Source organism: Halictus rubicundus, unplaced genomic scaffold (assembly GCF_050948215.1).
Source record: "Halictus rubicundus isolate RS-2024b unplaced genomic scaffold, iyHalRubi1_principal scaffold0051, whole genome shotgun sequence".
Taxonomy (NCBI): Eukaryota; Metazoa; Arthropoda; class Insecta; order Hymenoptera; family Halictidae; genus Halictus; species Halictus rubicundus.
This window is the reverse complement of record NW_027488592.1, coordinates 497,739-525,449: the sequence shown is the minus strand read 5'-3', so window position 1 is coordinate 525,449 and position 27,711 is coordinate 497,739. Positions and strand designations below refer to the sequence as shown.

The window sequence follows — 27,711 nt, the reverse complement described above, 5'->3', positions numbered from 1 at the left end:
GAGTTCCTGCGTTTCTCAGGAGTTTTCTTTCGACCCCCCTCTCGTTTGATCACTTTACAAATTGGTGCCGAAACCCGGGAACTATAGACCGGTAAATAGTTCGTGATCAAGAGTTTCGTGGGGAACAGTGTTTATGTTGCTAGTAATTGTTGCTCGTGGCTGTTTCTAGTAGTTGTGATTAGTGGAAGTGCCCGCGGGTGTTAAGTGTTACACTAGTGAGAGCAGTTCACTTCGAGGCCATGCCGCCGAGGAAAAGGAAGAATACTCCGGCTGCGCGGTCCGAGGACAGCACTCCGAATGCAAAAAGATCCTGCGGTGCGAGTCGGGGAGCGGCAGCTACGGAGAACTCGCAACCCGTCCTTCCAGCCTCATCCGATGTCCAGCCAGCAGAGCAGGAGTACGGCGTCGCATCGCTGCGACGTCCGAGAGCTGAGGAGAGCAGTCCATCGTCTCGCAGGAACAGTCAGGAAGGCGGGAACTACGGTGCATCTCGACCGGGAGCAGCGGCCCAGACCCGACGGGAAGACGTCACCCTAGAAGACGACTTAGAGGTTCCCTTACCGACGCGCGAGCGTAATTTTTGTAATAGCCCCTCCATCTTGGCAAGCACTAGATGGGAGGCTAATCCGACCGAACGGTTGACGGAGGCAATCGTGAATACGTTGCGTACGGTTAGGGAAGCATCAATGGCCGAAGGAGATTCGCGGTTGTTGCATCGATTGACCACGGCAAAAAAATTGCCGAAATTTTCGGGCAATCCAATTGAGTGGCTAAATTTTAAAGAGGCGTACCTATCGTCTGCGGAACTTGGAGGATATTCTAGACGGGAAAACGTCGCGCGACTGTTTGATGCGCTCGAGGGTGAGGCGCGCGCAAGCGTAACTGCGCTGTTGGCCACGGCTAGCGATGCGAATGTCATTATAGAAACGCTTGAATTGCAATTTGGTAACAAAAACACGATAGCAGAAAAGATCGCGAGCGATATAAGCGGATTGCCCAATTTAGAGTTTGGAAATCAAAATATAGCCCAATTTGCGGCGAAATTGCGTAATTCTGTTGTTGCGTTAAAATCTATTAACCTCATTGGTTATTTGTATAGCCCGGAATTGATAAAAATTGTTGCGAACAAGTTGCCGTCTGCGTTGAGATATGCGTTTAATAGGTATGCCGCAGAAGCTGCCGCGGAGAAGACCACGCTGGAGAAACTCGCGGATTTCGTTTACAGAGAAGCTGAGTTAGCGGCCGCGACAAGCATTTTCGATACGGATATACCATCTACGTCCTACGTACGCGATTCGCAAATTAAAAAAAAACCATCGCGCTTAAGAACTGCGGCCACGTATACGACGACGCGTGGTCTGCGTCGACTGGAGAAAGGGTACACTGGCCCTAGCGATCAGACGGGTCGTACCGACAGATGTGCCTTCTGCAGTCGATCAAATCATAAATCTCGGCAGTGTCGGGACCTTGCCCGCGAGACCATACAAAAACGCTGGGCGTTGGTTAGAAAAAACAAACTATGTTTCAAATGTTTGGACCGCGGTCACGGCAGTAAGCAGTGTAAAGGTGCGAATTGCGATCATTGCGATAAACCTCACCATAGTTTGCTTCATAAAACAAAGGCTTCGGCCGGCAATTTCCAAGCGACACGAAAGCAGGGACCAGTGTCGAACCGATCACAAGAAGCGACGACCTGTATTATTAATCCGGGCGCATGACAAGGGAAAGGGTATACTCTCCTAAAAATAATTCCCGTCCGCGTTTCAGGCCCTAAAAAACCTGTAAGTACCCACGCCTTGCTTGACGAAGGTTCAACTATAACCTTGATTGAACGGAAGTTAGCGCGAGAAATAGGCGCGCGCGGACCGCGATTGAATTTTGCCCTGAAGGGCATAAACGATAGGGAAGCCGTGACTGTCGCGAGCGAAAAGGTCGAATTGGAAATACAAGAAGCATTTGACGCGTACGCCATCAAACATGCAATTTCGGTGCCAGATTTGAACCTTCCCTTGCAAACACTTCCGGTAGAGATAGTGGAGCGTGTGAAATTCACGGAGAACGTGAACGTACAGGCGTACAGCAACGCGCGACCGAGGCTACTCTTAGGGCAAGATCAGTGGCAAATGATAGCGACCCGCGAATTTCGCGAATTGAAAGGATATATGTTAGGGATTTCCCGATCGTTGTTGGGATGGGCGGTACATGGTTCCATGCCGGCGGGACAAATGGAGAGTGCATTCTCGGGCGTGAATGAGATGAAATCGATCTCTTCATGCAAGATACAAGTCAGGAAGGAAGAAGAGCGGCTCGATGAACTCGTGAAGCAGTATTTTCAATTGGACAATTTTGGGGTGAGCAATACAAATAAGACAAAAAATGAGCATACATACGCCGTCCAAATCTTGAGAAACACCGCTCGAAAGGTAGATAACGCGTGGGAAGTGGGCTTGCTATGGAGAAAAGAGCCGGCGCCGCAAGTGGATAGTCTCGCAACCGCACGGCAAAGACTTTTCTCCTTGGAACGAAAGCTGGATCGGGATCCGGAGTACGCGTCCCTATATTATCAAGAAATGGATCGTTTAATAAAAAACGGATACGCGGAAAGGGTCGATCGAGACTCGACTAACGAGCGTGTCTGGTATCTGCCGCATTTTGGGGTGCGAAATACAAATAAGCCTGGCCGAGTTAGGCTCGTGTTTGATGCTGCTGCAAAATCGGCGGGTATAAGCCTAAATGATCAGCTCGAATCAGGGCCTGATTTATTACAATCTCTGCCGGGAGTATTGATTCGTTTTAGACAAGAGGCAGTTGCGGTAAAAGCGGATATAAAAGATATGTTCCTTAGGATTAAGGTTCGTAAGAAAGATCGCGGAGCGCAGAGGTTTTTGTGGCGTGGAAAATCGAGAGCCGCGGAGCCCGACGTGTATGAAATGACCTCGCTGATTTTCGGCGCGAAGCCATCACCCTGCAGCGCTATGTTTGTTAAGGACGAAAATGCGAGGAGCTTCGCTGGCCGAAAACCACGGTCGGCAGCAAGTATAATAAATAACAGTTACATGGACGACTTCTTAGCCAGCCGAAGGACCGTGCAAGAGGCCGCGTGTCTCGTGCGCGACGTGGTGAATATCAACGCGAACGCGAACTTCGAAATGCACGGATGGGTTTCTAACGACGAACGAGCGCTATTAGGGATGAATGTTCGGGATTTATCCGAAATTAGCAAGAATCCGTTGTGTATTCAAAAGGGAGAACGAGTTTTAGGCCTATTCTGGGATACACGATTCGACATGCTAGGGTTCAACATTGGAATGGTTAAAATTCCGGAAAGCCTCGTAAATAAAGAAAAAGTACCAACGAAGCGCGAGTACCTGCGAGTTGTAATGTCCGTGTTCGACCCGCTTGGCTTTCTCTCCCGCTTAACGCTTATGTCTAAAATATTAATGCAGGAAATATGGCGAAGCGGCGTTGGTTGGGACGATCACATTAGAATGGAGGAACACGCAGGGTGGCTGTCCTGGGTAAAACGTCTTCGTGAAGCGGTGCAAATACGCGTTCCGCGGTGTGTATCCCCGAACGGAAAATGTTATACAAGGGCGGACCTACACGTATTTTGTGATGCAAGTCTAAAAGCCTATGCGGCAGTCGCATACTTGCGCTTCGAGATCGAGAATGCGCCGGCGCATATCGCGCTTATCATGGCGAAAACAAGAGTAGCGCCGTTGAAGCCGCTCTCTATTCCCCGATTGGAATTGCAGGCCGCATTGTTAGCGTCACGGCTAGCTAGTACGGTACAAAAAGAGTTGGAAATTGACATTGGTCGGCGTGTATTTTGGAGCGACTCTAGCACGGTAATTCGCTGGATCAAATCTGAGCCGCGTACGCGTCAAATATTCGTGGCACACCGCTTGGGCGAAATTGGCGAACTCACTAAAAGTTCGGAATGGCGGTGGGTGCCTTCAAAAATGAACCCGGCGGATGACACGACACGCTGGTCGGACGAAGCGCTTTGCGCCAATCAAAGGTGGTTTTCCGGCCCGGACTTCCTGCGGAAGGAGCAGAACGCGTGGCCCGTAGAAAAACAACTGCCTGAAGCCGAAAACAAAAAGATCGATGAGATGGAGATGCGAAAAAATGTCGTCTTCGTGACGGAAGCGACGATAAAGTTCTATCCGCCGACGGGAAAATTTTTGGGTTGGCCGGGATTACTTGCAGTGGCCAGGCGTGTTAGAGGATTCGTCGACCGTTGGCGAGGTAAACCGCGTTCGGAAATTACTAGTGAGACCGTGCGTTCCGCGGAGCAGTATTGGTTCCATGAGATACAATCGGATATTTTTGCGCAGGAGTTAGAAGCGCTACGAAGCGGGAAGGAAGTGCATAAAAGCAGTAGAATTGTAAAACTGCAGCCCCTTGTCGACGAGAACGGTATTTTGCGAGCGAGTGGACGCGTGACGAAAGTAAAGGGCTTCGAGTTCAACAATAACCCCATTATTCTTGATGGAAAGCACCCTGCGACGCGGGCACTCGTTGCGGAATATCATCGCCGATTTTATCACGCTAGCCACGACGCAGTCGTAAATGAACTCCGCCAAGAATTTTGCATCGTCGGGCTCAGAAATACGCTCCGGTCGCTAATAAACAAATGTTTAGTTTGTAAAATACGAAGAGGAAAACCACAGGATCCGAAGATGGCTACGTTACCTGCCGGTAGATTAGCGTATCGAGAGCGGCCATTCAGTCATTGCGGCGTCGATTATTTCGGGCCGCTATGCGTCAAGATTGGACGTCGGCGGGAAAAACGCTGGGGAGTCCTTTTCACCTGTTTGACGACAAGAGCCATACATTTGGATTTGGCTCATAGCTTGAGCGCAAGCTCGGCTATTATGGCCTTACAAAGGTTGGCAGCCCGGAGAGGATCTCCATTGGCGGTTTACAGCGACAACGGAACGAATTTCGTAAGAGCGAGCAAGGAACTGAAAGACGCGATAGCCGGCATAGACACGGAGAAGCAAAAGGAATATGCTGCGTCAAAACGAATAAAGTGGCTGTTTAATCCGCCAGATGCACCACATATGGGTGGGGCTTGGGAGCGAATGATTAGATCGGTCAAAACCGCGCTCGATACCGTGTTGCGCGATCAAGCGACGAGCGAGGAAGTTTTAGTCACGCTCCTAGCCGAGATAGAGCACTCCGTAAATTCACGACCGCTGACGCACGTGTCTGTAGATCCCAGGGACAACGAAGCCCTGACTCCTAATCATTTTCTCATAGGTACATCGTCGGGGGAAATAAGATTGGGCGCGTATGAATTTAGAGCAATTTGTCCTAGAAACCAATGGAGGATAGCGCAATCGTTCGCCGACGCGTTTTGGAAGCGTTGGTTAAAAGAATACTTGCCTACACTAATTCCGCGAACCAAGTGGAATCGTGCTGCAAGACCGTTAGCAGTAGGTGACTTGGTGATAATCATAGATTACCAAACGCCTCGCAACGTATGGAAACGAGGGACCGTCATAGACGTATATCCAAGCGTGGATGGAGAAGTTAGAATAGCTAAGGTACGCACGTCAACGGGGGAGTTTACGCGGCCGACGCGAAAATTAATCAAATTGCTCGCTGCAAATAATGGTACAAAATGAAAGTAATTTTGTACGGGCGGGAGAATGTTAACCACAGGTTAGTTGGTGGTATGCGACCTGCGACTGTATCGTTTCTGTTACATCCTTCTTTGTTTTCCGACGTGTAATGTATATGTATCGTAATTGATAAGTTTCAGATTGTTGATGTTTGTTGCGATCGCGAGAATTATAATATTAAGGAATTTAAACATATGTAAGGCTGCATCGGGCATGGCGAGAGACAGATTGATTATTTCCGTCTATGCTATTTGGTGAGTGCCAACGTTCAATGGTATAGCCCAACGTGCGCAAACAACAACAGGTGTTGTTTGTGGCCGTCAAGCCATACACGTGCTAGTGTCGACACAGGGTCGACTTGAGGCCGTTGTAGACCGTTCAGGAGATAGGCTCCTGAGATTAATAAGGTCAAAACGTGTGCGGGAAGAAAAGGTCTTCCCGGGACGCGTAGGCTACCGGCAATAAACCAGCAGCGTTGGCCTTACAAAGCATAATACGAGGGCCCCTCCCTGTTCGGAGGGGACCGGATCCTGGAGAGGGGAGCGACTAAATTTGGCAAAATGCACGATTTCGAACAGTCTGTCTGAGCCCCTTTGCCCGAGCAGTCCCGTAGAGAATAATTACTAAATAAAGAGTTCCTGCGTTTCTCAGGAGTTTTCTTTCGACCCCCCTCTCGTTTGATCACTTTACAGATAGGATAGAGGATAGTATAGGATAGAGGATAGGATAGCATAGAGGATAGGATAGGATAGAGGATAGGATAGGATAGAGGATAGTATAGGATAGAGGATAGGATAGCATAGAGGATATGATAGGATAGAGGATAGGATAGGATAGAGGATAGGATAGGATAGAGGATAGGATAGGATAGAGGATAGGATAGGATAGAGGATAGGATAGGATAGAGGATAGGATAGGATAGAGGATAGGATAGGATAGAGGATAGGATAGGATAGAGGATATTATAAGATAGAGGATAGGATAGGATAGGATAGAGTATAGGATTGGATAGAGGATACGATATTATAGAGGATAGGATAGGATAGAGGATAAGATAGGATAGAGGATAGGATAGGATAGAGGATAGGATAGGATAGGATAGAGGATAGAATAGGATTGATGATAGGATAGGATAGAGGAAAGGATAGGATAGAGGATCGGATAGGTGATTGGATAGGATAGAGGATGGGATAGGATAGAGGATAGTATAGGATAGAGGATAGGATAGGATAGAGGATAGGATAGGATAGGATAGAGGATAGGATAGGATAGAGGATAGGATAGGATAGAGGATATGATAGGATAGAGGATCGGATAGGATAGAGGATAGGATAGGATAGGATAGAGGATAGCATAGGATAGAGGATAGGATAGGATAGAGGATAGGATAGGATAGAGGATAGGATAGGATAGAGGATAGGATAGGATAGAGGATAGGATAGGATAGAGGATAGGATAGGATAGAGGATAGGATAGGATAGAGGATAGGATAGGATAGAGGATCGGATAGGGGATTGGATAGGATAGAGGATAGGATAGGATAGAGGATCGGATAGGGGATTGGATAGGATAGAGGATAGGATAGGATAGAGGATAGGATAGGATAGAGGATCGGATAGGGGATTGGATAGGATAGAGGATAGGATTGATGATAGGATAGGATAGAGGATAGTATAGGATAGAGGATAGGATAGGATAGAGGATATGATAGGATAGAGGATCGGATAGGGGATTGGATAGGATAGAGGATAGGATAGGATAGAGGATAGGATAGGATTGAGGATAGTATAGGATAGAGGAAAGGATAGGATAGAGGATCGGATAGGTGATTGGATAGGATAGAGGATAGGATAGGATAGAGGATAGTATAGGATAGAGGATAGGAAAGCATAGAGGATAGGATAGGATAGAGGATAGGATAGGGTAGAGGATATGATAGGATAGAGGATCGGATAGGATAGAGGATAGGATAGGATAGGATAGAGGATAGCATAGGATAGAGGATAGGATAGGATAGAGGATAGGATAGGATAGAGGATAGGATAGGATAGAGGATAGGATAGGATAGAGGATAGGATAGGATAGAGGATAGGATAGGATAGAGGATAGGATAGGATAGAGGATAGGATAGGATAGAGGATAGGATAGGATAGAGGATATGATAGGATAGAGGATCGGATAGGATAGAGGATAGGATAGGATAGAGGATAGAATACGATAGAGGATAGGATATTATAGAGGATAGGATAGGATAGAGGATAGGATAGGATAGAGGATAGGATAGGATAGAGGATAGGATAGGATAGAGGATAGGATAGGATAGAGGATAGGATAGGATAGAGGATAGGATAGCGGATAGGATAGGATAGAGTATAGAATAGGATAGAGGATAGGATAGGATAGAGGATAGAATAGGATTGATGATAGGATAGGATAGAGGAAAGGATAGGATAGAGGATCGGATTGGTGATTGGATAGGATAGAGGATAGGATAGGATAGAGGATAGGATAGGATAGAGGATAGGATAGGATAGAGGATAGGATAGGATAGAGAATAGGATAGGATAGGATAGAGGATAGGATAGGATAGAGGATAGGATAGGATAGAGGATAGGATAGGATAGAGGATAGGATAGGATAGAGGATAGGATAGGATAGAGGATAGGATAGGATAGAGGATAGGATAGGATAGAGGATAGGATAGGATAGGATAGAGGATAGGATAGGATAGAGGATAGGATAGGATAGAGGATAGGATAGGATAGAGGATAGGATAGGATAGAGGATAGGATAGGATAGAGGATAGGATAGGATAGAGGATAGGATAGGATAGAGGATAGGATAGGATAGAGGATAGGATAGGATAGAGGATAGGATAGGATAGAGGGTAGGATAGGATAGAGGATATGATAGGATAGAGGATCGGATAGGGGATTGGATAGGATAGAGGATAGGATAGGATAGAGGATAGGATAGGATTGAGGATAGTATAGGATAGAGGAAAGGATAGGATAGAGGATCGGATAGGTGATTGGATAGGATAGAGGATAGGATAGGATAGAGGATAGTATAGGATAGAGGATAGGATAGCATAGAGGATATGATAGGATAGAGGATAGGATAGGATAGAGGATAGGATAGGATAGAGGATAGGATAGGATAGAGGATAGGATAGGGTAGAGGATAGGATAGGATAGAGGATAGGATAGGATAGAGGATAGGATAGGATAGAGGATAGGATAGGATAGAGGATAGGATAGGATAGAGGATAGGATAGGATAGAGGATAGGATAGGATAGAGGATAGGATAGGATAGAGGATAGGATAGGATAGAGGATAGGATAGGATAGAGGATAAGATAGGATAGAGGATAGGATATAGGATTGGATAGGATAGAGGATAGGATACGATAGAGGATAGGATAGATGATAGGATAGGATAGAAGATAGGATAGGATAGAGGATAGGATAGGGTAGAGGATAGGATAGAGGATAGGATAGTGGATTGTATAGGATAGAGGATAGGATAGGATAGAGGATAGTATAGGATAGTGGATTGTATAGGATAGAGGATAGGATAGGATAGAGGATAGTATAGGATAGAGGATAGGATAGGATAGAGGATAGGATAGGATAGAGGATAGGATAGGATAGAGGATAGGATAGGATAGAGGATAGGATAGGATAGAGGATAGGATAGGATAGAGGATAGGATAGGATAGAGGGTAGGATAGGATAGAGGATATGATAGGATAGAGGATCGGATAGGGGATTGGATAGGATAGAGGATAGGATAGGATAGAGGATAGGATAGGATTGAGGATAGTATAGGATAGAGGAAAGGATAGGATAGATGATCGGATAGGTGATTGGATAGGATAGAGGATAGGATAGGATAGAGGATAGTATAGGATAGAGGATAGGATAGCATAGAGGATATGATAGGATAGAGGATAGGATAGGATAGAGGATAGGATAGGATAGAGGATAGGATAGGGTAGAGGATAGGATAGGATAGAGGATAGGATAGGATAGAGGATAGGATAGGATAGAGGATAGGATAGGATAGAGGATAGAATAGGATAGAGGATATGATAGGATAGAGGATCGGATAGGATAGAGGATAGGATAGGATAGAGGATAGAATACGATAGAGGATAGGATATTATAGAGGATAGTATAGGATAGAGGATAGGATAGGATAGAATATAGAATAGGATAGAGGATAGGATACTATAGAGGATAGGATAAGATAGAGGATCGGGTAGGATAGAGGATAGGATACGATAGAGGATAGGATAGATGATAGGATAGGATAGAAGATAGGATAGGATAGAGGATAGGATAGGATAGAGGATATGATAGGATAGAGGATCGGATAGGATAGAGGATAGGATAGGATAGAGGATAGGATAGGATAGAGGATAGGATAGGATAGAGGATAGGATAGGATAGAGGATAGGATAGGATAGAGGATAGGATAGGATAGAGGATAAGATAGGATAGAGGATAGGATATAGGATTGGATAGGATAGAGGATAGGATACGATAGAGGATAGGATAGATGATAGGATAGGATGGAAGATAGGATAGGATAGAGGATAGGATAGGGTAGAGGATAGGATAGAGGATAGGATAGTGGATTGTATAGGATAGAGGATAGGATAGGATAGAGGATAGTATAGGATAGTGGATTGTATAGGATAGAGGATAGGATAGGATAGAGGATAGTATAGGATAGAGGATAGGATAGGATAGAGGATAGGATAGGATAGAGGATAGGATAGGATAGAGGATAAGATAGGATAGAGGATAGGATAGGATAGAGGATAGGATAGGATAGGATAGAGGATAGGATAGGATAGAGGATAGGATAGGATAGAGGATATGATAGGATAGAGGATCGGATAGGGGATTGGATAGGATAGAGGATAGGATAGCGGATAGGATAGGATAGAGTATAGAATAGGATAGAGGATAGGATAGGATAGAGGATAGAATAGGATTGATGATAGGATAGGATAGAGGAAAGGATAGGATAGAGGATCGGATAGGTGATTGGATAGGATAGAGGATAGGATAGGATAGAGGATAGGATAGGATAGAGGATAGGATAGGATAGAGGATAGGATAGGATAGAGGATAGGATAGGATAGAGGATAGGATAGGATAGAGGATAGGATAGGATAGAGGATAGGATAGGATAGAGGATAGGATAGGATAGAGGATAGGATAGGATAGAGGATAGGATAGGATAGAGGATAGGATAGGATAGAGGATAGGATAGGATAGAGGATAGGATAGGATAGAGGATAGGATAGGATAGAGGATATGATAGGATAGAGGATCGGATAGGGGATTGGATAGGATAGAGGATAGGATAGGATAGAGGATAGGATACGATTGAGGATAGTATAGGATAGAGGAAAGGATAGGATAGAGGATCGGATAGGTGATTGGATAGGATAGAGGATAGGATAGGATAGAGGATAGTATAGGATAGAGGATAGGATAGCATAGAGGATAGGATAGGATAGAGGATAGGGTAGGATAGAGGATAGGATAGGATAGAGGATAGGATAGGGTAGAGGATAGGATAGGATAGAGGATAGGATAGGATAGAGGATAGGATAGGATAGAGGATAGGATAGGATAGAGGATAGAATAGGATAGAGGATATGATAGGATAGAGGATCGGATAGGATAGAGGATAGGATAGGATAGAGGATAGAATACGATAGAGGATAGGATATTATAGAGGATAGTATAGGATAGAGGATAGGATAGGATAGAATATAGAATAGGATAGAGGATAGGATAGGATAGAGGATAGGATAGGATAGAGGATATGATAGGATAGAGGATCGGATAGGATAGAGGATAGGATAGGATAGAGGATATGATAGGATAGAGGATCGGATAGGATAGAGGATAGGATACGATAGAGGATAGAATAGAATTGAGAATAGGATAGGATAGAGGATACGATATTATAGTGGCGAGGATCGAATAGAGGATAGGATAGCGGATAGGATATTATAGAGGATAGGATAGGATAGAGGATAGGATAGGATAGAGGATAGGATAGGATAGAGGATAGGATAGGATAGAGGATAGGATAGGATAGAGGATAGGATAGGATAGAGGATACGATAGGATAGAGGATAGGATAGGATAGAGGATTGGATTGGTTAGAAGATAGGATATAGGATAGGATAGAGGATAGGATAGGATAGAGGATAGAATAGGATAGAGGATATGATAGGATAGAGGATCGGATAGGATAGAGGATAGGATAGGATAGAGGATAGAATACGATAGAGGATAGGATATTATAGAGGATAGTATAGGATAGAGGATAGGATAGGATAGAATATAGAATAGGATAGAGGATAGGATAGGATAGAGGATAGGATAGGATAGAGGATATGATAGGATAGAGGATCGGATAGGATAGAGGATAGGATAGGATAGAGGATATGATAGGATAGAGGATCGGATAGGATAGAGGATAGGATACGATAGAGGATAGAATAGAATTGAGAATAGGATAGGATAGAGGATACGATATTATAGTGGCGAGGATCGAATAGAGGATAGGATAGCGGATAGGATAGGATAGAGGATAGGATAGGATAGAGGATAGGATAGGATAGAGGATAGGATAGGATAGAGGATAGGATAGGATAGAGGATAGGATAGGATAGAGGATAGGATAGGGGATAGGATACGATAGAGGATAGGATATTATAGAGGATAGGATAGGATAGAGGATAGGATAGGATAGAGGATAGGATAGGATAGAGGATAGGATAGGATAGAGGATTGGATTGGATACAGGATAGGATATAGGATTGGATAGAATAGAGGATAGGATACGATAGTGGATAGATTAGATGAGAGGATAGGATAGAAGATAGGATAGGATAGAGGATAGGATAGGATAGAGGATAGGATAGGATAGAGGATAGGATAGGATTGAGGATAGGATAGGATAGAGGATAGGATAGGATAGAGGATAGGATAGGATAGAGGATAGGATAGGATAGAGGATTGGATTGGATAGAGGATAGGATATAGGATTGGATAGGATAGAGGATAGAATACGATAGTGGATAGATTAGATGAGATGATAGGATAGAGGATAGGATAGGATAGAGGATAGGATAGGATAGAGGATAGGATAGGATAGAGGATAGGATAGGATAGAGGATAGGATAGGATAGATGATAGGATAGGATAGAGGATAGGATAGAGGATAGGATAGAGGATAGGATAGATGATAGGATAGAGGATAGGATAGGATTGAGGATAGGATAGGATAGAGGATAGGATATTATAGAGGATATGATAGGATAGAGGATCGGATAGGGGATTGGATAGGATAGAGGATAGGATAGGATAGAGGATAGGATAGGATTGAGGATAGTATAGGATAGAGGAAAGGATAGGATAGAGGATCGGATAGGTGATTGGATAGGATAGAGGATAGGATAGGATAGAGGATAGGATAGGATTGAGGATAGTATAGGATAGAGGATAGGATAGGATAGAGTATAGGATAGGATAGAGGATAGGATAGGATAGAGGATAGGATAGGATAGAGGATAGGATAGGATAGAGGATAGGATAGGATAGAGGATAGGATAGGATAGAGGATAGGATAGATGATAGGATAGGATAGAAGATAGGATAGGATAGAGGATAGGATAGGATAGAGGATATGATAGGATAGAGGATCGGATAGGATAGAGGATAGGATAGGATAGAGGATATGATAGGATAGAGGATCGGATAGGATAGAGGATAGGTTAGGATAGAGGATAGGATAGGATAGAGGATAGGATAGGATAGAGGATAGGATAGGATAGAGGATAGGATAGGATAGAGGATAAGATAGGATAGAGGATAGGATATAGGATTGGATAGGATAGAGGATAGGATACGATAGAGGATAGGATAGATGATAGGATAGGATAGAAGATAGGATAGGATAGAGGATAGGATAGGGTAGAGGATAGGATAGAGGATAGGATAGTGGATTGTATAGGATAGAGGATAGGATAGGATAGAGGATAGTATAGGATAGTGGATTGTATAGGATAGAGGATAGGATAGGATAGAGGATAGTATAGGATAGAGGATAGGATAGGATAGAGGATAGGATAGGATAGAGGATAGGATAGGATAGAGGATAAGATGGGATAGAGGATAGGATAGGATAGAGGATAGGATAGGATAGGATAGAGGATAGGATAGGATAGAGGATAGGATAGGATAGAGGATATGATAGGATAGAGGATCGGATAGGGGATTGGATAGGATAGAGGATAGGATAGCGGATAGGATAGGATAGAGTATAGAATAGGATAGAGGATAGGATAGGATAGAGGATAGAATAGGATTGATGGTAGGATAGGATAGAGGAAAGGATAGGATAGAGGATCGGATAGGTGATTGGATAGGATAGAGGATAGGATAGGATAGAGGATAGGATAGGATAGAGGATAGGATAGGATAAAGGATAGGATAGGATAGAGGATAGGATAGGATAGAGGATAGGATAGGATAGAGGATATGATAGGATAGAGGATCGGATAGGGGATTGGATAGGATAGAGGATAGGATAGGATAGAGGATAGGATACGATTGAGGATAGTATAGGATAGAGGAAAGGATAGGATAGAGGATCGGATAGGTGATTGGATAGGATAGAGGATAGGATAGGATAGAGGATAGTATAGGATAGAGGATAGGATAGCATAGAGGATAGGATAGGATAGAGGATAGGATAGGATAGAGGATAGGATAGGATAGAGGATAGGATAGGCTAGAGGATAGGATAGGATAGAGGATAGGATAGGATAGAGGATAGGATAGGATAGAGGATAGGATAGGATAGAGGATAGAATAGGATAGAGGATATGATAGGATAGAGGATCGGATAGGATAGAGGATAGGATAGGATAGAGGATAGAATACGATAGAGGATAGGATATTATAGAGGATAGTATAGGATAGAGGATAGGATAGGATAGAATATAGAATAGGATAGAGGATAGGATACTATAGAGGATAGGATAAGATAGAGGATCGGATAGGATGGAGGATAGGATAGGATAGAGAATACGATACGATAGAGTATAGGACATAGGATTGGATAGGATAGAGGATAGGATACGATAGAGGATAGAATAGAATTGAGAATAGGATAGGATAGAGGATACGATATTATAGTGGCGAGGATCGAATAGAGGATAGGATAGCGGATAGGATAGGATAGAGGATAGGATAGGATAGAGGATAGGATAGGATAGAGGATAGGATAGGATAGAGGATAGGATAGGATAGAGGATAGGATAGGATAGAGGATAGGATAGGGGATAGGATACGATAGAGGATAGGATATTATAGAGGATAGGATAGGATAGAGGATACGATAGGATAGAGGATAGGATAGGATAGAGGATAGGATAGGATAGAGGATAGGATAGGATAGAGGATTGGATTGGATACAGGATAGGATATAGGATTGGATAGAATAGAGGATAGGATACGATAGTGGATAGATTAGATGAGAGGATAGGATAGAAGATAGGATAGGATAGAGGATAGGATAGGATAGAGGATAGGATAGGATAGAGGATAGGATAGGATTGAGGATAGGATAGGATAGAGGATAGGATAGGATAGAGGATAGGATAGGATAGAGGATAGGATAGGATAGAGGATTGGATTGGATAGAGGATAGGATATAGGATTGGATAGGATAGAGGATAGAATACGATAGTGGATAGATTAGATGAGAGGATAGGATAGAGGATAGGATAGGATAGAGGATAGGATAGGATAGAGGATAGGATAGGATAGAGGATAGGATAGGATAGATGATAGGATAGGATAGAGGATAGGATAGAGGATAGGATAGAGGATAGGATAGGATTGAGGATAGGATAGGATAGAGGATAGGATATTATAGAGGATATGATAGGATAGAGGATCGGATAGGGGATTGGATAGGATAGAGGATAGGATAGGATAGAGGATAGGATAGGATTGAGGATAGTATAGGATAGAGGAAAGGATAGGATAGAGGATCGGATAGGTGATTGGATAGGATAGAGGATAGGATAGGATAGAGGATAGGATAGGATTGAGGATAGTATAGGATAGAGGATAGGATAGGATAGAGTATAGGATAGGATAGAGGATAGGATAGGATAGAGGATAGGATAGGATAGAGGATAGGATAGGATAGAGGATAGGATAGGATAGAGGATAGGATAGGATAGAGGATAGGATAGGATAGAGGATAGAGGATAGGATTGAGGATAGGATAGGGTAGAGGATAGGATAGGATAGAGGACAGGATTGGATAGAGGATAGGATAGGATAGAGGATATGATAGGATAGAGGATCGGATAGGATAGAGGATAGGATAGGATAGAGGATAGGATACGATAGAGGATAGGATTGGATAGAGGATAGGATATAGGATTGGATAGGATAGAGGATAGAATACGATAGTGGATAGATTAGATGAGAGGATAGGATAGAGGATAGGATAGGATAGAGGATAGGATAGGATAGATGATAGGATAGGATAGAGGATAGGATAGAGGATAGGATAGAGGATAGGATAGAGGATAGGATAGGGTAGAGGATAGAATAGGATAGAGGATAGGATAGGATTGAGGATAGGATAGGATAGAGGATAGGATATTATAGAGGATAGGATAGGATAGAGGATAAGATAGGATAGAGGATAGGATAGGATAGAGGATTGGATAGGATAGGATAGAGGATAGGATAGGATAGAGGATAGGTTAGGATAGAGGATAGGATAGGATAGAGGATATGATAGGATAGAGGATCGGATAGGGGATTGGATAGGATAGAGGATAGGATAGGATAGAGGATAGGATAGGATTGAGGATAGTATAGGATAGAGGAAAGGATAGGATAGAGGATCGGATAGGTGATTGGATAGGATAGAGGATAGGATAGGATAGAGGATAGGATAGGATTGAGGATAGTATAGGATAGAGGATAGGATAGGATAGAGTATAGGATAGGATAGAGGATAGGATAGGATAGAGGATAGGATAGGATAGAGGATAGGATAGGATAGAGGATAGGATAGGATAGAGGATACAGGATAGGATTGAGGATAGGATAGGATAGAGGATAGGATAGGATAGAGGACAGGATAGGATACAGGATAGGATAGGATAGAGGATTGGATTGGATAGAGGATAGGATATAGGATTGGATAGGATAGAGGATAGATTACGATAGTGGATAGATTAGATGAGAGGATAGGATAGAAGATAGGATAGGATAGAGGATAGGATAGGATAGAGGATAGGATAGGATAGAGGATAGGATAGGATAGAGGATAGGATAGGATAGAGGATAGTATAGGATAGAGGATAGGATAGGATAGAATATAGAATAGGATAGAGGATAGGATACTATAGAGGTTAGGATAAGATAGAGGATCTGATAGGATGGAGGATAGGATAGGATAGAGAATACGATACGATAGAGTATAGGACATAGGATTGGATAGGATAGAGGATAGGATACGATAGAGGATAGAATAGAATTGAGAATAGGATAGGATAGAGGATACGATATTATAGTGGCGAGGATCGAATAGAGGATAGGATAGCGGATAGGATAGGATAGAGGATCGGATAGGTGATTGGATCGGATAGAGGATAGGATAGGATAGAGGATAGGATAGGATAGAGGATAGGATAGGATAGAGGATAGTATAGGATAGAGGATAGGATAGCATAGAGGATAGGATAGGATAGAGGATAGGATAGGATAGAGGATAGGATAGGACAGAGGATAGAGGATAGGATACGATAGAGGATAGGATAGGATAGAGGATAGGATAGAGGATAGGATAGGATAGAGGATAGGATAGGATAGAGGATAGGATAGGATTGAGGATAGGATAGGATAGAGGATAGGATAGGATAGAGGATAGGATAGGTGATTGGATAGGATAGAGGATAGGATAGGATAGAGGATAGGATAGGATTGACGATAGTATAGGATAGAGGATAGGATAGGATAGGGTATAAGATAGGATAGAGGATATGATAGGATAGAGGATCGGATAGGGGATTGGATAGGATAGAGGATAGGATAGGATAGAGGATAGGATAGGATTGAGGATAGTATAGGATAGAGGAAATGATAGGATAGAGGATCGGATAGGTGATTGGATAGGATAGAGGATAGGATAGGATAGAGGATAGGATAGGATTGAGGATAGTATAGGATAGAGGATAGGATAGGATAGAGTATAGGATAGGATAGAGGATAGGATAGGATAGAGGATAGGATAGGATAGAGGATAGGATAGGATAGAGGATAGGATAGGATAGAGGATAGGATAGGATAGAGGATAGGATAGGATAGAGGATAGAGGATAGGATTGAGGATAGGATAGGGTAGAGGATAGGATAGGATAGAGGACAGGATTGGATAGAGGATAGGATAGGATAGAGGATATGATAGGATAGAGGATCGGATAGGATAGAGGATAGGATAGGATAGAGGATAGGATACGATAGAGGATAGGATTGGATAGAGGATAGGATATAGGATTGGATAGGATAGAGGATAGAATACGATAGTGGATAGATTAGATGAGAGGATAGGATAGAGGATAGGATAGGATAGAGGATAGGATAGGATAGATGATAGGATAGGATAGAGGATAGGATAGAGGATAGGATAGAGGATAGGATAGAGGATAGGATAGGGTAGAGGATAGAATAGGATAGAGGATAGGATAGGATTGAGGATAGGATAGGATAGAGGATAGGATATTATAGAGGATAGGATAGGATAGAGGATAAGATAGGATAGAGGATAGGATAGGATAGAGGATTGGATAGGATAGGATAGAGGATAGGATAGGATAGAGGATAGGTTAGGATAGAGGATAGGATAGGATAGAGGATATGATAGGATAGAGGATCGGATAGGGGATTGGATAGGATAGAGGATAGGATAGGATAGAGGATAGGATAGGATTGAGGATAGTATAGGATAGAGGAAAGGATAGGATAGAGGATCGGATAGGTGATTGGATAGGATAGAGGATAGGATAGGATAGAGGATAGGATAGGATTGAGGATAGTATAGGATAGAGGATAGGATAGGATAGAGTATAGGATAGGATAGAGGATAGGATAGGATAGAGGATAGGATAGGATAGAGGATAGGATAGGATAGAGGATAGGATAGGATAGAGGATACAGGATAGGATTGAGGATAGGATAGGATAGAGGATAGGATAGGATAGAGGACAGGATAGGATACAGGATAGGATAGGATAGAGGATTGGATTGGATAGAGGATAGGATATAGGATTGGATAGGATAGAGGATAGATTACGATAGTGGATAGATTAGATGAGAGGATAGGATAGAAGATAGGATAGGATAGAGGATAGGATAGGATAGAGGATAGGATAGGATAGAGGATAGGATAGGATAGAGGATAGGATAGGATAGAGGATAGTATAGGATAGAGGATAGGATAGGATAGAATATAGAATAGGATAGAGGATAGGATACTATAGAGGTTAGGATAAGATAGAGGATCTGATAGGATGGAGGATAGGATAGGATAGAGAATACGATACGATAGAGTATAGGACATAGGATTGGATAGGATAGAGGATAGGATACGATAGAGGATAGAATAGAATTGAGAATAGGATAGGATAGAGGATACGATATTATAGTGGCGAGGATCGAATAGAGGATAGGATAGCGGATAGGATAGGATAGAGGATCGGATAGGTGATTGGATCGGATAGAGGATAGGATAGGATAGAGGATAGGATAGGATAGAGGATAGGATAGGATAGAGGATAGTATAGGATAGAGGATAGGATAGCATAGAGGATAGGATAGGATAGAGGATAGGATAGGATAGAGGATAGGATAGGACAGAGGATAGAGGATAGGATACGATAGAGGATAGGATAGGATAGAGGATAGGATAGAGGATAGGATAGGATAGAGGATAGGATAGGATAGAGGATAGGATAGGATTGAGGATAGGATAGGATAGAGGATAGGATAGGATAGAGGATAGGATAGGTGATTGGATAGGATAGAGGATAGGATAGGATAGAGGATAGGATAGGATTGACGATAGTATAGGATAGAGGATAGGATAGGATAGGGTATAAGATAGGATAGAGGATATGATAGGATAGAGGATCGGATAGGGGATTGGATAGGATAGAGGATAGGATAGGATAGAGGATAGGATAGGATTGAGGATAGTATAGGATAGAGGAAATGATAGGATAGAGGATCGGATAGGTGATTGGATAGGATAGAGGATAGGATAGGATAGAGGATAGGATAGGATTGAGGATAGTATAGGATAGAGGATAGGATAGGATAGAGTATAGGATAGGATAGAGGATAGGATAGGATAGAGGATAGGATAGGATAGAGGATAGGATAGGATAGAGGATAGGATAGGATAGAGGATAGGATAGGATAGAGGATAGGATAGGATAGAGGATAGGATAGGATAGAGGATAGGATAGATGATAGGATAGGATAGAAGATAGGATATCATAGAGGATAGGATAGGATAGAGGGTATGATAGGATAGAGGATCGGATAGGATAGAGGATAGGATAGGATAGAGGATATGATAGGATAGAGGATCGGATAGGATAGAGGATAGGATAGGATAGAGGATAGGATAGGATAGAGGATAGGATAGGATAGAGGATAGGATAGGATAGAGGATAGGATAGGATAGAGGATAAGATAGGATAGATGATAGGATATAGGATTGGATAGGATAGAGGATAGGATACGATAGAGGATAGGATAGATGATAGGATAGGATAGAAGATAGGATAGGATAGAGGATAGGATAGGGTAGAGGATAGGATAGAGGATAGGATAGTGGATTGTATAGGATAGAGGATAGGATAGGATAGAGGATAGTATAGGATAGTGGATTGTATAGGATAGAGGATAGGATAGGATAGAGGATAGTATAGGATAGAGGATAGGATAGGATAGAGGATAGGATAGGATAGAGGATAGGATAGGATAGAGGATAAGATAGGATAGAGGATAGGATAGGATAGAGGATAGGATAGGATAGGATAGAGGATAGGATAGGATAGAGGATAGGATAGGATAGAGGATATGATAGGATAGAGGATCGGATAGGGGATTGGATAGGATAGAGGATAGGATAGCGGATAGGATAGGATAGAGTATAGAATAGGATAGAGGATAGGATAGGATAGAGGATAGAATAGGATTGATGATAGGATAGGATAGAGGAAAGGATAGGATAGAGGATCGGATAGGTGATTGGATAGGATAGAGGATAGGATAGGATAGAGGATAGGATAGGATAGAGGATAGGATAGGATAAAGGATAGGATAGGATAGAGGATAGGATAGGATAGAGGATAGGATAGGATAGAGGATAGGATAGGATAGAGGATAGGATAGGATAGAGGATAGGATAGGATAGAGGATAGGATAGGATAGAGGATAAGATAGGATAGAGGATAGGATAGGATAGAGGATATGATAGGATAGAGGATCGGATAGGGGATTGGATAGGATAGAGGATAGGATAGGATAGAGGATAGGATACGATTGAGGATAGTATAGGATAGAGGAAAGGATAGGATAGAGGATCGGATAGGTGATTGGATAGGATAGAGGATAGGATAGGATAGAGGATAGTATAGGATAGAGGATAGGATAGCATAGAGGATAGGATAGGATAGAGGATAGGATAGGATAGAGGATAGGATAGGGTAGAGGATAGGATAGGATAGAGGATAGGATAGGATAGAGGATAGGATAGGATAGAGGATAGGATAGGATAGAGGATAGGATAGGATAGAGGATAGTATAGGATAGAGGATAGGATAGGATAGAATATAGAATAGGATAGAGGATAGGATACTATAGAGGTTAGGATAAGATAGAGGATCTGATAGGATGGAGGATAGGATAGGATAGAGAATACGATACGATAGAGTATAGGACATAGGATTGGATAGGATAGAGGATAGGATACGATAGAGGATAGAATAGAATTGAGAATAGGATAGGATAGAGGATACGATATTATAGTGGCGAGGATCGAATAGAGGATAGGATAGCGGATAGGATAGGATAGAGGATCGGATAGGTGATTGGATCGGATAGAGGATAGGATAGGATAGAGGATAGGATAGGATAGAGGATAGGATAGGATAGAGGATAGTATAGGATAGAGGATAGGATAGCATAGAGGATAGGATAGGATAGAGGATAGGATAGGATAGAGGATAGGATAGGACAGAGGATAGAGGATAGGATACGATAGAGGATAGGATAGGATAGAGGATAGGATAGAGGATAGGATAGGATAGAGGATAGGATAGGATAGAGGATAGGATAGGATTGAGGATAGGATAGGATAGAGGATAGGATAGGATAGAGGATAGGATAGGTGATTGGATAGGATAGAGGATAGGATAGGATAGAGGATAGGATAGGATTGACGATAGTATAGGATAGAGGATAGGATAGGATAGGGTATAAGATAGGATAGAGGATATGATAGGATAGAGGATCGGATAGGGGATTGGATAGGATAGAGGATAGGATAGGATAGAGGATAGGATAGGATTGAGGATAGTATAGGATAGAGGAAATGATAGGATAGAGGATCGGATAGGTGATTGGATAGGATAGAGGATAGGATAGGATAGAGGATAGGATAGGATTGAGGATAGTATAGGATAGAGGATAGGATAGGATAGAGTATAGGATAGGATAGAGGATAGGATAGGATAGAGGATAGGATAGGATAGAGGATAGGATAGGATAGAGGATAGGATAGGATAGAGGATAGGATAGGATAGAGGATAGGATAGGATAGAGGATAGGATAGGATAGAGGATAGGATAGATGATAGGATAGGATAGAAGATAGGATATCATAGAGGATAGGATAGGATAGAGGGTATGATAGGATAGAGGATCGGATAGGATAGAGGATAGGATAGGATAGAGGATATGATAGGATAGAGGATCGGATAGGATAGAGGATAGGATAGGATAGAGGATAGGATAGGATAGAGGATAGGATAGGATAGAGGATAGGATAGGATAGAGGATAGGATAGGATAGAGGATAAGATAGGATAGATGATAGGATATAGGATTGGATAGGATAGAGGATAGGATACGATAGAGGATAGGATAGATGATAGGATAGGATAGAAGATAGGATAGGATAGAGGATAGGATAGGGTAGAGGATAGGATAGAGGATAGGATAGTGGATTGTATAGGATAGAGGATAGGATAGGATAGAGGATAGTATAGGATAGTGGATTGTATAGGATAGAGGATAGGATAGGATAGAGGATAGTATAGGATAGAGGATAGGATAGGATAGAGGATAGGATAGGATAGAGGATAGGATAGGATAGAGGATAAGATAGGATAGAGGATAGGATAGGATAGAGGATAGGATAGGATAGGATAGAGGATAGGATAGGATAGAGGATAGGATAGGATAGAGGATATGATAGGATAGAGGATCGGATAGGGGATTGGATAGGATAGAGGATAGGATAGCGGATAGGATAGGATAGAGTATAGAATAGGATAGAGGATAGGATAGGATAGAGGATAGAATAGGATTGATGATAGGATAGGATAGAGGAAAGGATAGGATAGAGGATCGGATAGGTGATTGGATAGGATAGAGGATAGGATAGGATAGAGGATAGGATAGGATAGAGGATAGGATAGGATAAAGGATAGGATAGGATAGAGGATAGGATAGGATAGAGGATAGGATAGGATAGAGGATAGGATAGGATAGAGGATAGGATAGGATAGAGGATAGGATAGGATAGAGGATAGGATAGGATAGAGGATAAGATAGGATAGAGGATAGGATAGGATAGAGGATATGATAGGATAGAGGATCGGATAGGGGATTGGATAGGATAGAGGATAGGATAGGATAGAGGATAGGATACGATTGAGGATAGTATAGGATAGAGGAAAGGATAGGATAGAGGATCGGATAGGTGATTGGATAGGATAGAGGATAGGATAGGATAGAGGATAGTATAGGATAGAGGATAGGATAGCATAGAGGATAGGATAGGATAGAGGATAGGATAGGATAGAGGATAGGATAGGATAGAGGATAGGATAGGGTAGAGGATAGGATAGGATAGAGGATAGGATAGGATAGAGGATAGGATAGGATAGAGGATAGGATAGGATAGAGGATAGAATAGGATAGAGGATATGATAGGATAGAGGATCGGATAGGATAGAGGATAGGATAGGATAGAGGATAGAATACGATAGAGGATAGGATATTATAGAGGATAGTATAGGATAGAGGATAGGATAGGATAGAATATAGAATAGGATAGAGGATAGGATACTATAGAGGATAGGATAAGATAGAGGATCGGATAGGATGGAGGATAGGATAGGATAGAGAATACGATACGATAGAGTATAGGACATAGGATTGGATAGGATAGAGGATGGGATACGATAGAGGATAGAATAGAATTGAGAATAGGATAGGATAGAGGATACGATATTATAGTGGCGAGGATCGAATAGAGGATAGGATAGCGGATAGGATAGGATAGAGGATAGGATAGGATAGAGGATAGGATAGGATAGAGGATAGGATAGGATAGAGGATAGGATAGGATAGAGGATAGGATAGGATAGAGGATAGGATAGGATAGAGGATAGGATAGGGGATAGGATACGATAGAGGATAGGATATTATAGAGGATAGGATAGGATAGAGGATACGATAGGATAGAGGATAGGATAGGATAGAGCATAGGATAGGATAGAGGATAGGATAGGATAGAGGATTGGATTGGATACAGGATAGGATATAGGATTGGATAGAATAGAGGATAGGATACGATAGTGGATAGATTAGATGAGAGGATAGGATAGAAGATAGGATAGGATAGAGGATAGGATAGGATAGAGGATAAGATAGGATAGAGGATAGGATAGGATTGAGGATAGGATAGGATAGAGGATAGGATAGGATAGAGGATAGGATAGGATAGAGGATAGGATAGGATAGAGGATTGGATTGGATAGAGGATAGGATATAGGATTGGATAGGATAGAGGATAGAATACGATAGTGGATGGATTAGATGAGAGGATAGGATAGAGGATAGGATAGGATAGAGGATAGGATAGGATAGAGGATAGGATAGGATAGAGGATAGGATAGGATAGAGGATAGGATAGGATAGATGATAGGATAGGATAGAGGATAGGATAGAGGATAGGATAGAGGATAGGATAGGATTGAGGATAGGATAGGATAGAGGATAGGATATTATAGAGGATATGATAGGATAGAGGATCGGATAGGGGATTGGATAGGATAGAGGATAGGATAGGATAGAGGATAGGATAGGATTGAGGATAGTATAGGATAGAGGAAAGGATAGGATAGAGGATCGGATAGGTGATTGGATAGGATAGAGGATAGGATAGGATAGAGGATAGGATAGGATTGAGGATAGTATAGGATAGAGGATAGGATAGGATAGAGTATATAATAGGATAGAGGATAGGATAGGATGGAGGATAGGATAGGATAGAGGATAGGATAGGATAGAGGATAGGATAGGATAGAGGATAGGATAGGATAGAGGATAGGATAGGATAGAGGATAGAGGATAGGATTGAGGATAGGATAGGGTAGAGGATAGGATAGGATAGAGGACAGGATTGGATAGAGGATAGGATAGGATAGAGGATATGATAGGATAGAGGATCGGATAGGATAGAGGATAGGATAGGATAGAGGATAGGATACGATAGAGGATAGGATTGGATAGAGGATAGGATATAGGATTGGATAGGATAGAGGATAGAATACGATAGTGGATAGATTAGATGAGAGGATAGGATAGAGGATAGGATAGGATAGAGGATAGGATAGGATAGATGATAGGATAGGATAGAGGATAGGATAGAGGATAGGATAGAGGATAGGATAGAGGATAGGATAGGGTAGAGGATAGAATAGGATAGAGGATAGGATAGGATTGAGGATAGGATAGGATAGAGGATAGGATATTATAGAGGATAGGATAGGATAGAGGATAAGATAGGATAGAGGATAGGATAGGATAGAGGATTGGATAGGATAGGATAGAGGATAGGATAGGATAGAGGATAGGTTAGGATAGAGGATAGGATAGGATAGAGGATATGATAGGATAGAGGATCGGATAGGGGATTGGATAGGATAGAGGATAGGATAGGATAGAGGATAGGATAGGATTGAGGATAGTATAGGATAGAGGAAAGGATAGGATAGAGGATCGGATAGGTGATTGGATAGGATAGAGGATAGGATAGGATAGAGGATAGGATAGGATTGAGGATAGTATAGGATAGAGGATAGGATAGGATAGAGTATAGGATAGGATAGAGGATAGGATAGGATAGAGGATAGGATAGGATAGAGGATAGGATAGGATAGAGGATAGGATAGGATAGAGGATACAGGATAGGATTGAGGATAGGATAGGATAGAGGATAGGATAGGATAGAGGACAGGATAGGATAGAGGATAGGATAGGATAGAGGATTGGATTGGATAGAGGATAGGATATAGGATTGGATAGGATAGAGGATAGATTACGATAGTGGATAGATTAGATGAGAGGATAGGATAGAAGATAGGATAGGATAGAGGATAGGATAGGATAGAGGATAGGATAGGATAGAGGATAGGATAGGATAGAGGATAGGATAGGATAGAGGATAGTATAGGATAGAGGATAGGATAGGATAGAATATAGAATAGGATAGAGGATAGGATACTATAGAGGATAGGATAAGATAGGGGATCTGATAGGATGGAGGATAGGATAGGATAGAGAATACGATACGATAGAGTATAGGACATAGGATTGGATAGGATAGAGGATAGGATACGATAGAGGATAGAATAGAATTGAGAATAGGATAGGATAGAGGATACGATATTATAGTGGCGAGGATCGAATAGAGGATAGGATAGCGGATAGGATAGGATAGAGGATCGGATAGGTGATTGGATCGGATAGAGGATAGGATAGGATAGAGGATAGGATAGGATAGAGGATAGGATAGGATAGAGGATAGTATAGGATAGAGGATAGGATAGCATAGAGGATAGGATAGGATAGAGGATAGGATAGGATAGAGGATAGGATAGGACAGAGGATAGAGGATAGGATACGATAGAGGATAGGATAGGATAGAGGATAGGATAGAGGATAGGATAGGATAGAGGATAGGATAGGATAGAGGATAGGATAGGATTGAGGATAGGATAGGATAGAGGATAGGATAGGATAGAGGATAGGATAGGTGATTGGATAGGATAGAGGATAGGATAGGATAGAGGATAGGATAGGATTGACGATAGTATAGGATAGAGGATAGGATAGGATAGAGTATAAGATAGGATAGAGGATATGATAGGATAGAGGATCGGATAGGATAGAGGATAGGATAGGATAGAGGATAGGATACGATAGAGGATAGGATATTATAGAGGATAGGATAGGATAGAGGATAGGATAGGATAGAGGATAGGATAGGATAGAGGATAGGATAGGATAGAGGATAGGATAGGATAGAGGATTGGATTGGATAGAGGATAGGATATAGGATTGGATAGGATAGAGGATAGGATACGATAGTGGATAGATTAGATGAGAGGATAGGATAGAAGATAGGATAGGATAGAGGATAGGATAGGATAGATGATAGGATAGGATAGAGGATAGGATAGAGGATAGGATAGAGGATAGCATAGAGGATAGGATAGGATAGAGGATAGAATAGGATAGAGGATAGGATAGGATTGAGGATAGGATAGGATAGAGCATAGGATATTATAGTGGATAGGATATTATAGAGGATCGGATAGGATAGAGGATAGGATAGGATAGAGGATAGGATACGATAGAGGATAGGATAT

At 42.3% G+C, this 27,711-nt stretch overlaps 1 protein-coding gene across 1 annotated transcript; it reads left to right on the top strand.

Moving 5' to 3' along the window:
• The first annotated feature begins 239 nt into the window (after positions 1-239).
• LOC143363496 (uncharacterized) lies at positions 240-5,973 on the top strand. Its single transcript, XM_076804068.1, has 3 exons — positions 240-1,695; positions 1,768-5,555; positions 5,914-5,973. The coding sequence occupies exons 1-3, from the start codon at positions 240-242 to the stop codon at positions 5,971-5,973; spliced, it is 5,304 nt and encodes a 1,767-aa protein (XP_076660183.1).
• The last annotated feature ends 21,738 nt before the right edge of the window (positions 5,974-27,711 follow it).